The sequence below is a fragment of the Lolium perenne genome, chromosome 7, assembly GCF_019359855.2.
Source record: "Lolium perenne isolate Kyuss_39 chromosome 7, Kyuss_2.0, whole genome shotgun sequence".
NCBI lineage: Eukaryota > Viridiplantae > Streptophyta > Magnoliopsida > Poales > Poaceae > Lolium > Lolium perenne.
In genome coordinates this window covers 283,721,007-283,733,818 of record NC_067250.2, presented here as the reverse complement: position 1 = coordinate 283,733,818, position 12,812 = coordinate 283,721,007, and the positions used below count along the sequence as shown (strand labels likewise).

The 12,812-nt window shown below is 46.7% G+C and overlaps 3 protein-coding genes across 3 annotated transcripts; 1 reads left to right on the top strand and 2 right to left on the bottom strand.

Annotated features, from left to right (window-relative positions):
- The first annotated feature begins 647 nt into the window (after nucleotides 1-647).
- Nucleotides 648-1,678, top strand: LOC127317498 (uncharacterized). Its single transcript, XM_051348054.2, has one exon. The coding sequence runs from the start codon at nucleotides 807-809 to the stop codon at nucleotides 1,170-1,172; it is 366 nt and encodes a 121-aa protein (XP_051204014.1). The 5' UTR covers nucleotides 648-806; the 3' UTR covers nucleotides 1,173-1,678.
- A 1,343-nt stretch (nucleotides 1,679-3,021) lies between these two features.
- Nucleotides 3,022-6,141, bottom strand: LOC127312450 (DNA-directed RNA polymerases II and V subunit 8A). The gene is made up of 6 exons (XM_051342972.2): nucleotides 6,002-6,141; nucleotides 5,621-5,707; nucleotides 5,209-5,286; nucleotides 4,757-4,914; nucleotides 4,458-4,555; nucleotides 3,022-3,390 (listed from the first exon to the last, which is right to left on the bottom strand). Exons 3-6 carry the CDS (start codon nucleotides 5,279-5,281, stop codon nucleotides 3,279-3,281), a joined length of 441 nt encoding a protein of 146 aa, XP_051198932.1. The 5' UTR covers nucleotides 5,282-5,286; nucleotides 5,621-5,707; nucleotides 6,002-6,141; the 3' UTR covers nucleotides 3,022-3,278.
- Nucleotides 6,142-10,226: 4,085 nt separating this feature from the next.
- On the bottom strand, nucleotides 10,227-11,482 carry LOC127317500 (BTB/POZ and MATH domain-containing protein 3-like). The gene has a single exon (XM_051348057.2). It carries the CDS (start codon nucleotides 11,480-11,482, stop codon nucleotides 10,331-10,333), a length of 1,152 nt encoding a protein of 383 aa, XP_051204017.1. The 3' UTR covers nucleotides 10,227-10,330.
- Nucleotides 11,483-12,812: the final 1,330 nt, after the last annotated feature.

Below are 12,812 nucleotides of genomic sequence, written 5' to 3'. Positions count from 1 at the left end.
TCCAACATCAATGTGGCGGCGCCTACAGGTGTCACCATTCCTTCTTAAATGGAACCGAGGAAGCTCCCTCTTCACTCTCCTCCGTGTACTGGGGAAACCCTAGGTCCAGTTCGCTGGTCGGGTAGCAGGGTCAGGTGGACGTCACATCACTTATTGAAGGTGATGCTTTGGTACTTGTTGGTCTGAGGTGCTTGTAGCGTGGCTGGACAACTTCGGAGGGTGCAACGGTTGCGGGTCGTCATCATTTCGTCGATGTGTCGTTGTCTTCCTTAGCATCTTTATTTCTTTTTTTGTTGGACATGTTCATGTTGTTGCCCTAACATTTTTTTGCTGTGTTCGAATTCTTGTGTGGTGTGGTTGTTTTATCTATAAAGCGGTGTGAAACCCTATTTGGAGGATGGGATAATCTCGAGCTATCCTCGCAAATCCCAGTTTTTTTTTTCCTACTAGTGTATTTTTAGGAAGAATCTTTGAGGGTATGAAATGGATTTGGTGTTAACCTTTGAGGTGGAAATGAATACTAGAGAAGTAAAGAAGGTCCAATTAAGCATCAGGAACCTAGATTACGCCTTCCCTTCCACGGTGTACAGCTCGTGGTTGTACGCGTCAGAGACTCAGAGTGGTCACCACGTGCGCGCGATTGCTGTTAAAACTCGGCAGCAGCAGCCACCTCCTCAGACCTCTTGCACCAGTTTGAATAGTCCCCTCTGCTCCTCACCTGCGTCTTCTTCCCTCCCTCCGTCCGTCCCTCAACAACACTGCTGAGCTCCGCGCGCGCGCACTCACCCCCGCTGAGCTCCGCGCCCATGAGGAGGCGGCGGTGGGCACGCGCCGCCGCCCTGTGCCTTGCCATCGCCGTCGTGCTGCAGCTCGGCGCGGACGCCGCTTCCGTCACGCCGTTCTCCGGGCGACCGCGCGGGCCCGCTGCTCGCAGGTGGCTGCCAGCGTCGCCGCCCATGGTGGCTGCCCACAATGCAGCGCCCAAGCCAAAGACCAGTCCGGGAGGCAGCGGCCGCACGGTCGCGTTCGACGCCACCGCCGCCGAGGGCGCCCGGTGCAAGACCAGCACGGCGCGTAAGTCTCCCCCCGGTGCCCGCGGCGCCGCGTGCGCCGCCGACGACGACGACAAGCGCGTCGTCCCCACGGGCCCCAACCCGCTGCACAACCGGTGACCACGCGACAGGCGGCGCCACGCCGCAACAAATCGCCAACATGAGCAGCTAGCAATCCTCGTTTGGGCAGGGCAAGGCAATGCTGCAAACACAAGGAGGGAGAAGCGGGCGCAGCGCCGGCGGCGAGCGGAAGCGGAGCGCCGGACAGAATTTCCCGCCGCGGAGCGGGTTCTTCTGCCTGGCGCTCGTCGGTCTTTCACCATGTAATTAGTTAGTCAGCTACTAGTACCTGAATCTTTTTGGATGCTTAATGCGCCATGATCTTGTCTGCTTCCTTCTTGGTCGAGCTTTTGTCCGCGAGTAGTGTTCGTTTGTTCTATCAGAAACAAGAACTGTTCTTTGGCTCAGCTATCCGCTTGACTTTCATCCGTGGGGGTCGTTCTTCTGATGCTAGAACCGGAAGATTCTTCTGTTCATCGTGTAATTAGTTAGCTTAGCTACTGCTTGAATCTCTTTGGATATGCTCGGCTCCTGCGAACGATCTTATTGTCTGCTTCTTTCTTGTTCGAGCTTTTGTCCGCGAGTACTTGGTGTATATTCTGCCCAGCTGTGTTCGTTTGCTCTATCCGAAACAAGAATTGTTCTTTTGCTCACCTCCCCCCTGGCTTTCATTTCATCCGTGGGGGTCTTTGTTCTGATGCTAGAACTGGAAGATTCTTCTGTTGATCTGTTCGTCCGCATCTCAGTTGCTTCATGCCTTCAGCCATCACATGACATGATCCTGAAAGATTTCGAGTGTATCTCTCTGCGTAGAAAGCTGCAAGCCTTTTACATACATCTATCCAGATGCAGGTCCAGCATGCATCATCATGGCAGAATCAGGATGGCTTCACTTCAGGATCCTAACTGGACGATAGTGTTACCCAAAACAAAAACTGAAAATTTGATTTTGAGGCAACCTTACTGAACAATAATAATACTGTACTTACTTCTTCGATTCCTACTACTAACTCAGGGCCTGCATCATCATGGATTCATGGCAGGATCCTAACTGAACGATAGGTTACCCAAAACAAAACAAAAAAACAAAAAAATTGATTTCTGAGGCAATCTGAACTGAACAATACTATGCCCACTTTGATCACTACTACTAACCCAGAGGAGCACACTGTTGCAGCCATCAACAGCTATACCTTTCCTCTCCGAATCAGCAGCGTGCATCAATGCACTTGTACCCCTCTGCCTGTCCAACGCTCTTAACTAGCAAGGGCATTCGATGCTTCAATTCATGGCAAAGCCTCTATGCCGACCCAAAAACAGTACCAGTACCAGCACTCCAGCAGTTTCGTAGTACATGAGATAAAGAGGGCCACCAAATGCGAATCAGAGTGTGTATCTTCCGGAGATACGATCCCAGGGAAGAAAATGGCAGTGGCAGTATATGTGACTACGATGAGTGGCTGCTGCTACGTGCAATGAGTAGTGGCTGTGTGTTTCATGGATTATTCTTGGCCCAGACCCCTCTTCCAGCTCTCCAAAACTGGCGACGAGTCAGTGGTCCATGCCCAACTCCAATCCATCGGGCAATTGTTCTTGAGCCTTTCTGTGGCTGGCAGGCGAGTTAAATCTAAAGCTGTTGCAGTTCCTATCTTGGGGTCTATATGTGGTAGCAGTAAAGGCTTCTGTTCCTGTGCACACAACTGGTTCCTGTCCTCACCCAGGCCAGCAAGGAAACGGCATGTGAACTTTGTAACCAATCCAAGCCTGGCTACAGCTATCCACCCGCTGTAGTGATTCATTCATCGCCTTGCTGGAGATTTTGTTCAAGATACTATGAGGGTATGCAAATTTCAGACAAGCAGATGTAATGTAGTACTAGTACCAGACTACCAGCACCACACCATGGTAATAATCACCAAACATTACATTCATTCAGCATTGCAATGCACCCAAACACAAATATTGTACATAATTGCGCACATAATATGCTCCAGGGGAACAAGATTAAGTGACTGGTGCTTAAAGATAAGGCCATTGTACCAATCTAGAGTTATATCACTGCCCGAAGAGTGCATACTGGGGGAGGACGATTAGGATTGGAAGGATCACAGGCTCAGCATAGCCTAGAGTGAACAAGAAGCGCTGGTGATCCAGTAGATGGTGCGTTTACACCTTGCGCATGAGGAGGAACAGCCTTTGATCCAGCTCGAGGTTGGCAGCGCTTGTAGGATCACCTTTGAGCAACATCAGGAGGCCACCAAAAGACGCATAGATCTCACTGGAAAGAGAGGGGGTACAAATCATTAGAATAGTTGTACAAGGTAATTGGTCAAATCACTTGGTTTAGAAGTAGCCAGTATGAGCAGGCCAGTTGCAGATATCCAAATAAGCATTGTAAAAAAAATGTTCTTACAAAATTAACTGTGCTTGTAGAGCACTGATGTGATACACATAACAAAATTAGCCCAGCAAACTTATGTTTCAAAAACGAGACAAGACCAACAACATGATATCAATTAATCTTGTAATAATTCCGGAACTTTTACTTTCTTGTAAACTCTCTCCTTAATTAGAATGGGGCAAAGCTTTTGCCCACATTTAAAAAAAAAACGAGACAAGACCAGCAACATGATATCAATTAATTTTGTTTCATCTGCTTCGTAAGAAAATGGACTGATCTTGCTAGGATTTAAGACCTTTCTTAGTAATTATGGCCTACAAACAGGGAATATCAAATATGTAAAACTAAATCCTAATATCAGCCCTTGAACAGATGGAACTATGTTTTTTGTACACCAGTATCTTCACATTACCACATGGCACATGGAACAGCTCTACTATAGCAGGTTTCACAAGTACTCCTAACATTTGCTCAAAAGATTCTGCAGAAGCAGGTTTCAGAAGTAATCCTAATATTTGCTCAAAAGATTCCTTTGTATTTCCAGAAGCGTTACCCCTCTTCACAAGTTATGAGCAGAGTAATTAGGAAAACAAAAGGATATACGAAAAATTCAGCTTTTTTGTTGGCTCTTGCAAATACTTTGAGAGTTCACAAAAGAAGGGAACTCTATGCTAGCTGTAACTCTTCTAACAGTAATGAACACATCGTGTTTCCCTTGGACCATGAATACATCAGGTTAGGAGGTATCACTCAAATTAAGCAAAGAAGCAAACACATATACTTTAGCAACATGGTTATAGAACAGATTCTTCATCAGCTGCGTGAAGGCAAGAAATCAATCTCACACTAAATAACAGCATGACACGGAATATATTGCATAACCAAATCCTACTAGATTAAGAACCAATACAAATTCACTAATCTAAAGTTGAGAGAAGTCATACACTTTAGGAAGTTGACCAGCCTTAGTCTCCTCTGAAATCTTGTAAAGCTTTCCATGCATGACATAGTCGTACTTGTCAGCAAGTGTTTTCCTACCAGCCTGAAGAAGGAAGAAACAATATAACATGAGCTTCCTGCGCAAATCTTCAGCCACTAAGCATTTGTCATCCATGATTACAAGCCCGTGTGAAAGAAGAACAACATTTAGGCAAACTGTAACACACTATGAGCTAAATTCGCATTATTCAGTTCCCAAATTATTCCATGGCCTACTTGCAAAGAAGAATGAAGTTACTTTTACCTGTGTATAGAAGCCAGTGTCGGGAGTTCCATCCAGATTGAGTGTAGGAGCTAAAACCATGGTGAATTTGTCACCAGGACTCATTGGGTAGATATCGGTAGCGACATCTAGTTGCATGTACATATCAGACTGCTCGCTTTTAGCCTCAATGCGGTTAACTGTACAGAAATATAGAAAGCAAAACGTTTAGTTCAACAAAAATCTGCAGCTACAAGGTTGTACAGGTATAGCTATGATGTGAGCACTGGCAGATATAAACATTTGCATAGTGCACTGTAAAATGACTAGACGTAAATTGTTACTAAGACACTGCTTGCAGCACTCCAATAGACATACATGAGCAGCACCAGTTGCAGAGTAAAACACAGCGTAGCAGAACTCAAAACACATCATGTGAAAGCACGAGAGAGAGAGAGAGAGAGAGAGAGAGAGAGAGAGAGAGAGAGACTTACCTCTGTCAAACTTCTTCCCATCAGGATCGATCCTGTGCACTTCGAAGATATCCTCAAAGAGATGCTCAGCCATCTTTCCTGCACAAGATGGAGCGCAAGAACTTCAGTCCTACACGGTGCTAAAGCAGGAAACCTGCTAACAACAGCGCATGTAAATTCTAGCGTCCTGCTGTCTGTGGTTCTAAAGATTAGGGGTAGATCTAGATGGCGTGCACCGGCCAGCAAACCCAGAAATTGTAGAGGTGGAGGCCCCCGCACTCCCTCCCTAGTGGGGTTGATTTAGCAACAAACAGATGTGATGAACAAACGCACAAGCATAGCAGCACTGAATAATGGGCACTGCCAAACGATAATCAAAAGCAGAACCATGCTCAGTGGATTGCAACAGATTTTTTGTGTGTAGTGGCTATACCTGGCTTTTTAGGGAGGAATCACCGGACTTGAAGAAGGTTGCTGCTTCTTGGTCGCCTGCTCAGTCCACTGTCACCGTCCCGCGCCCCTGCAGAGATATGGAGAGAGGGGGCAGATCAGAGAGAGGGGAACCCGGCGAAAGAGGGGAGAGGAGAGCCCGGCCGTTCCCCGCCGCCAGGGCGAGAGAGGAGAGTCCAGGGAGCGAGCGGAAAGGAGGCACTGACGACCGCTCGCCGTTCCCCGCCGCCGCCGCCGCCGCCAGGGAGAGAAAGTAGGGTTTGGGAGGGGGGAGCGGTGAGAGATGGAACACGTTTCGGGCGGCGAGGGATACGCCAAGCAAGCTGGGATGACCAGCGGGGAAGCAAGGAGGAAAGGAGCGAACCTCGTCGGCGGAGAGTGGCGGCCGGGTCTTTGCCTCTGCGGTGGTCGCCGGAACTGGCGACGGAGGTTTGGGTCGCGAGGGCGGAAGTGGGCAGGGTTTTACGGCGGGCGGCGGCGGTAGGGAACTTGTGCTGCAGCTACTGGGCCTCCGTTTATGGCCCACGTGACTAAACGGTCCTAGGGAACGTTAACTTTTTTATTATGGATTAAATTTCGAATTTCTGAAACCACACTCGTAATGGCGCTAGCTTACATGTTGTTTCGTCGCACCGATATATGTTTGAGTTGATGTTTGGATTGAAAAATAATTTCCATAAAAATAAACTCTTCATGATTGGAGGTGATAATATTTTGTCCAATTTTTAATCAGAAATGGTCAACTGCTGAGTTGGCAAACTTCCTCTAAAATATGTGTGTGTGCCTATCACTTTCCAAAAGATTTAAAAAAAGTTGATTGGGATTTCTTGAATGCTAAGTTCTCGAAGTTGCATGGCCTCGACATGGACCCTCTCAACGCTCCCTTTGATCCTGAGGTTGTCGTGTCGGTGGGACAACACAAGAGGAATGGCCGATTATGGATTGGTGACGGCTCCATCGATACTGTGACTATTCCATCTATTTGTCAGCTTTGTCGTGGCAAGAAAAGCTCCCAACCTCGAATAGAGACCCTCCCAACGCTTTCGAGTGTAGCTATGGATAGAATCCATGTGAGTTCTTTATCCTTGCTCATGTACATTGCATTACATGTTTTCCATTGCAACATTCATGACATTGCGAGGACAAAATGTAGGCTTAGGTGGAGGAATAGAGCAAACTGTAAGAGGAGTCCGAGGACGGGGCTCGAAAAATGGAGGATCATCCGATTAAGCAGCAGCAGCTCACGCAACAACAGAAGATGCTAGAGTGGATGAAAGAACATATGACTCAGCAGCGAGACCACATGCACATGCTCGATGCAGTTGTGTAGTGTGACTCCTTCCTCCTCTTGCTTCTCCTCCTTTCACTTTCCAGTAGATAAGTTGTCTTTGCAAAATAAGTGCAATATTTGTCTAGTGCTTGTTGCGCAATGCTCATAATTTTTTTTATGTTGTAGGCACAACCTTCGTATGGATCCAACAATGTGTCGCTTGTTGGGTTGGAAAATCAAGAGGAAATCCCTCCGATGCCTCCTATGGAGGATCCACATATCTTTGACAATCATAATGTGGCTAGGAAGCTCCGAATCCAAGTTAGTTCTCCTACACTTGTGCCTCGCGCGCTAGTAAGTCTTCATCCATTTTGCTTCATAGTACTTGTGCAAATTTAGCCATAGGACTTAAACTTGGAGTTCTCCTACGCTTGTACCTCACATATATGCCGGTTTACTTTTCCCATTTACTAGCATGTGACCCAATTGTATGATTACATGCCATAGAACTTGTTCATATTGCCATTGCTATGTTCCTTTACTTGTCACATTTCAATTGTTGCATATATATCCCTTTACTTATCCCGTTTACTCTCATGTGACCCAGTTGTAGAATTCTATGCCATCGAGCTTGTCCATATTGACATTGCTATGTTCCTTTAATTTTTCCATTTTAATCGTTGCATATACGTCTATTTACTTAACCTATTTACTCTCATGTGATCCTCTTGTAGAATTCCATGTCATTGAAATTGTCCATGTTATGAATCTCATGATTTTGCTTTCGAACTTGTAGGACGTCGATGTTGTGTCCATCATATGCATCAAGGATGTCGATCTTTGCCGTTGTGGCCATCATGTTTCGGAGCTTGTGTTGATGGACTTGTTTGTCTCATCTTTGATGCAATAATGGACTTGTAAACTTGAATGTGTCAAAATTGTGAAGTGTGTCGCGTATTTGCATCATGTTTGATATAATGATGGACGTGTGAACTTGTTTGTACCATATTTGCATCATTTTCTATCATATATTTGTGAATCGAATGGAAATTTTATCGAAAGCTATGTGCTATTTGTTGAAATGCATCGATGAAATGAAAATAAAAAACAAAAAACACCGTGGCTTTGCTGGCAAAGAAGCAAAATTGTCTTTGTTGTGTGTATACACACGATAAAAGGCAGCCCATGTCAACAATTCATGCAGTCTGGGAAGCGTCGGCCGACCTGGGCCTGGTCTTTGCCGCACAACGCCTAAAACACATGGCAAAGCCATTGCCATGTGCCGACCCAATGGACACACGTTGTGTGCCGTTCCAATTGACACACGGCGAAGAAGGGGTACACGTGGCATCGACACGGGAACACGATATAATTTGAAACTTCACCATGAAACTTCACCATGTGTTTTATTTCGGTACACAGCAAACCGTCAAGCAGCATCAGCCCATACGAAACCGTCAAATCACTTTTCTGCGTTGTGCACCGCCAAAATACAGACCACAAGGGCATCTTCCATATAGATGCCAAAAACACATGGCAAAAAAACCCCTTTGTCATACGAAAATCTACCGTGTGTACTCTTTTCCGTGTGTGGACACGAGGCAAAAACTTTGCCATGTTTTGTTGGTACACGGCAAAACAAAGAAGGGAAAATCTACCCATAAGCGCCGCACGTCTAGCGCTCCGGTGCGACGGGCATCGTGATTAGAAAAAGCGCATCGCGCCCTTAGAGAACCGGTCGCACTTTTCTCCTCCCTAATACTCGGATTCTTATCCTCTTACGAGCATTCTCCACCACACAGCCATCTCGAAAGCAGGACAACGCGCATGACCAAGCCGGAAAGTGCAGAGAGAACGAGATAGCAGCGGTCGAGCACGGCGGGGAGGCCGCGGCTGAGCATGGCGGGAGAGCTCACCGAGCACGTCGGAGATGCCGCCGCGGCCGAGCACGCATCAGCGGAGAGAGCGCCGCCGGTCGAGCACCCATCAGCTGGGAGGGGAGCCGCCGCAAGAGCACACATGGGCGAGGAGGTGGCTGCTTACGAAGCTCTCCGGCCGTTTCTCTGGTGCCGCTGCGCCGCAGCGGAGTGCTCGCGTAGTTAAGCACAAGGGGCGAGGCATTACTAATAATTCGATGAAATTGCCATATTCATTAGCGATAATTAGGGAATTAATTCGGCTCAGTTGCCATATTCACTAGCGGTAATTAGGGGAGTACCATTTCCAGAACAATTAGCAGTAATTGCCCGATTCATTAGTGGCAGAAACGCATTGTTGCCAGATTAATCATGCCCGATATTTAGGGGGAGTAATTTCCGGATTAATTTGGTCTAATTGCCCTATTAGCAGTTGCCAGATTAATTATGTCCTAATTGCCTAATTAATTGGGTACTTGCCAAGTTTAAACGAGCCTGATATTTGCAGAATAATTAGTGCACGTCATTGTTTATTTTTTTTCCAGCCGAAGAAAGGCATTGAATATGGTGGGCCATCTGATTTTACATGCTTTTGGTGACCGGCCCAAGCAAAGTGGTTCACGCGCGGGCCGAAACAGCAGTCTGGCAAGCCGCCGCACGGATGGACTACGCGTGCGGCGCCGCCGCGTAGTAAATCTGGTAGCCATTTGTCCAAGGAAATAACAGAACGTGCTTCATATTCTTTTGCATACACGGGATACACATGTCTCCTGCATTTTTTATGCTCATTGTTCTTTCAAAATAAGGAAGAGAGAACTACCAGGTACGGATATAATAGTATTAGAACGTGATTCATTCTCAATCGATTTAAAATAAATTTAGTATCCCCTCCTCCCACGAAATTAAAGGGTCATAACTTTGTTAAAATTTAGATATACGTAGACATTATTTAGTAGGTAGATAGATGCATCCAAATTTAATAAAATTGAGACACTTTTAATGCGCGGAGGGAGTATACCGTATGATAAGTATATGGGTCTGCTATTTTAGAAAAAATAAAAATCACATCTATGTGTTTCAAAAAAATTGAAAAAAATCATGGTGTAGCTAATGAATTGTCCCATAAACGTGCAAAATTTTAGTTTCAAATACAAAAAAATTCTGGGCTACACAAAAATAACAAACGTGTGGATTTGAGTATGCATATTTCAAATCTCCAAATTTTAACAGATTTTGTCTTTTTTAAGTAGTCAACAATATAAAGAATTTCATATTAAAAATTTACACGCTTATAGGTTACATCATTTATTATGTCTAGATTTATTTTCAGATTTTTTTAAAATAAATATGTACGATTTTTGAATTTTTTTAAACAGCAGGCATGAGCCAAAGACACTTTTCGCTCTCTATTTGCAACTGAACAAGTCAAGTTGTAATGCCGTTTGCAACTAAAAAAATTAAGTTGAAACCTAACTTGCGTGTAGAATTTACTAGCCGCACTAATTAACTACTCATTTACCGGCCTCTTCTTCTCGAGGAGCTCCAACAAGGCAGATTGGCAGCCTGTCTTGAGCTTCTCCAAACTGTCCGACGACGCCAAGATCACATCCATGTTACCTGGAGAAGAGAGGAACTTCATGCACGCCTCCCACAGCACGGGGCAGCGATGGTGCTCTGCCAACGCCAGGGTGGCAGCCAGAGAGCTGGTGTCGATGCTCTTGCATAGCACCTCCTCGCAGACGAGTTTCAGCTTCTCCACCTCGTACCTGTCGGCCGCGGCGAGCAGCCGCCCCGCCATCGACTCGAGCTCCCGCGGCGGCGAGTGGGTGTACATGAACTGGACTAGCGCCTTGCACACGTCTGCGTCCATGTCGTCGACACGTAGCTCAGTGACGTTCCCGGTTTTCGAGGCGAGGGCGAGATCCATCATGAAGACCGGAGACTGGGCTTCGAGCACCCAGCGGTGCGCTGCCAACGTCTGTCCGTCGCCGAGTTTGATCTTCACGTCCGCCGCCTGCTTGCTCCAGATGGCTTCCGCGAGGCCTACACCGTGCAGCTCAAACGGCGGCGGCGCCAGCTTGAGTTCCTGCGCCGCCGGCGCCGCAGGGACCTGAAGACGTATGTACTTGTAGGTGCTCAGCCCGATGTCGACGGTGACGTCGCAGAGGACGGAGAGGCAGCCGTCCTGGAGGTGCTTCTGATCCTTCTCCAGATCCTCGAGCTTGATGAATCTGTCCCAGCCCCAGCCGTCGCCCGTGAAGCGGTGCTCATCCATGGACAACGCGCGCGACGGCTTCCAGGATTGGTCGAGTATGCTCATCTTGAACGTGGCCGTGGCGTCGCCTGTGGTGGCGTGGCTGGCCTGCTTGAGGAAGAGGGACATGGAGCCCCTGGTCTGCTCCACGTTTCCGTTTGGGTAGCAATGGATGCGCCAGCCATGGCCGCCGACGCCGAACGTGCCTGAGCGGACGAGCGCGCCATTGGCCACTCTCTCCTTGACGCGTGTGAACCTGTCGATCCTGAAGACGTGGGAGCCGGTCGCCTGCATCCTCTCGCCGAGGGTGGGGGCGGTGATGTGTTGCCGGCCGGCGAGGATGGAGGCGGTGACGTGTTGGCGGCCGCCGACTCGCAGAGCGGACAAGAGCGCGGACGTCGACATGATGCGGATTGACGATCGCGGCTTGCCTATGTTGTATATGTACGGCAAATCAGGACGCGCCGTGTATATGGCAACCCATGTAGGAGCACAACGGATCTGATCGTAGTATCTCTGGGCTCCGGTACGTGTGCCACCCAAACAGAGTCATGACTTGACATACAAGCCTACGTTCAATTTGCAAATCAGGATGACTTGGCACAAACGAGACAGCAGAGTCGTCATCTCTCCCTCAAACGTGTCGGGAATCTTCCAATGACAAATTGCTATTCTTGAAAATTGATCCTAGAGTTGCAATTAACCTAAGACTTGTCATAGTGGGGAGTAACTTAGACTAGATATAAAACTTTAGCAAATGCTACTACATAATTAATATGGGTTGAGGCTCTTCTTCGTGAACTTGGTGTCCGTCTCTCCGAGAAGCCTTGCTTATGGTGTGATAATTTAGGTGCCACCTTCCTGTCCGTAAATCCAGTTTTTCATGCTCGCACTAAACATATTGAGATTGACTATCACTTTGTTCGTGATCGTGTTGCTAATAAAGTAATAATCGTCTTGCTATCAAATTCATATCTACCAAGAATCAGGTTGCTGATGGGTTTACCAAAGCCCTTCCAAACAAAGGTTTACAAGAATTCAAGCGTAATCTAAATCTCTCCCGAGCTTTAGATTAAGGGGGATGTTAGTGTATGTGATATGTTTACGTGTACGTGTACGTGTACGGACTAGTACTCCGACCGTACACGTACCTCTTTTGTACTGCTACGTAGGGAGCTTTTCCCTAACACGCAACCGATGGCCCGAAAGGGCACGCATCGTTATACCAAAACTATCAGTATGATGTTGCGCCTTTCTATCACTGCTGGTAAGTTAAGTTGTAATTGAGATTTTTTAAGTTACAAGTTAGGAACTTTAAATCGTGAATAGCATATAGTATCATTTAAGTGAGAACTAAGGTAATCCTGTTAAATTCGGTTGTGTTGGGTTTGGCCAGTATTCTGTCTGTCAAAGTTATTACACGCCATGAATCCTTTCTGCGCGGCGGAATAGAATTCCGTGGTTTTTGTTGGGGCAAGTAAATTCAGAGGTAAGCAAATACCCGAGGGAAATTAGACCATAGTAGTACGGAGGAGGCATTTTGGCTCGTAGGAGCATTTGCACCCATTATGCAAAATAATTAAAAAATAATTTTAAAAATGTTAAAAAATTCTAACATAAAATTTGTGGTGTACATTGTGACATGTTATGTTCGTACACAAGTTTTCGTAAAAAAACAACATTTTATGTGGCATGTACAAAAAAGACAAAAAACTGTCATATACGTAGTCGTGTT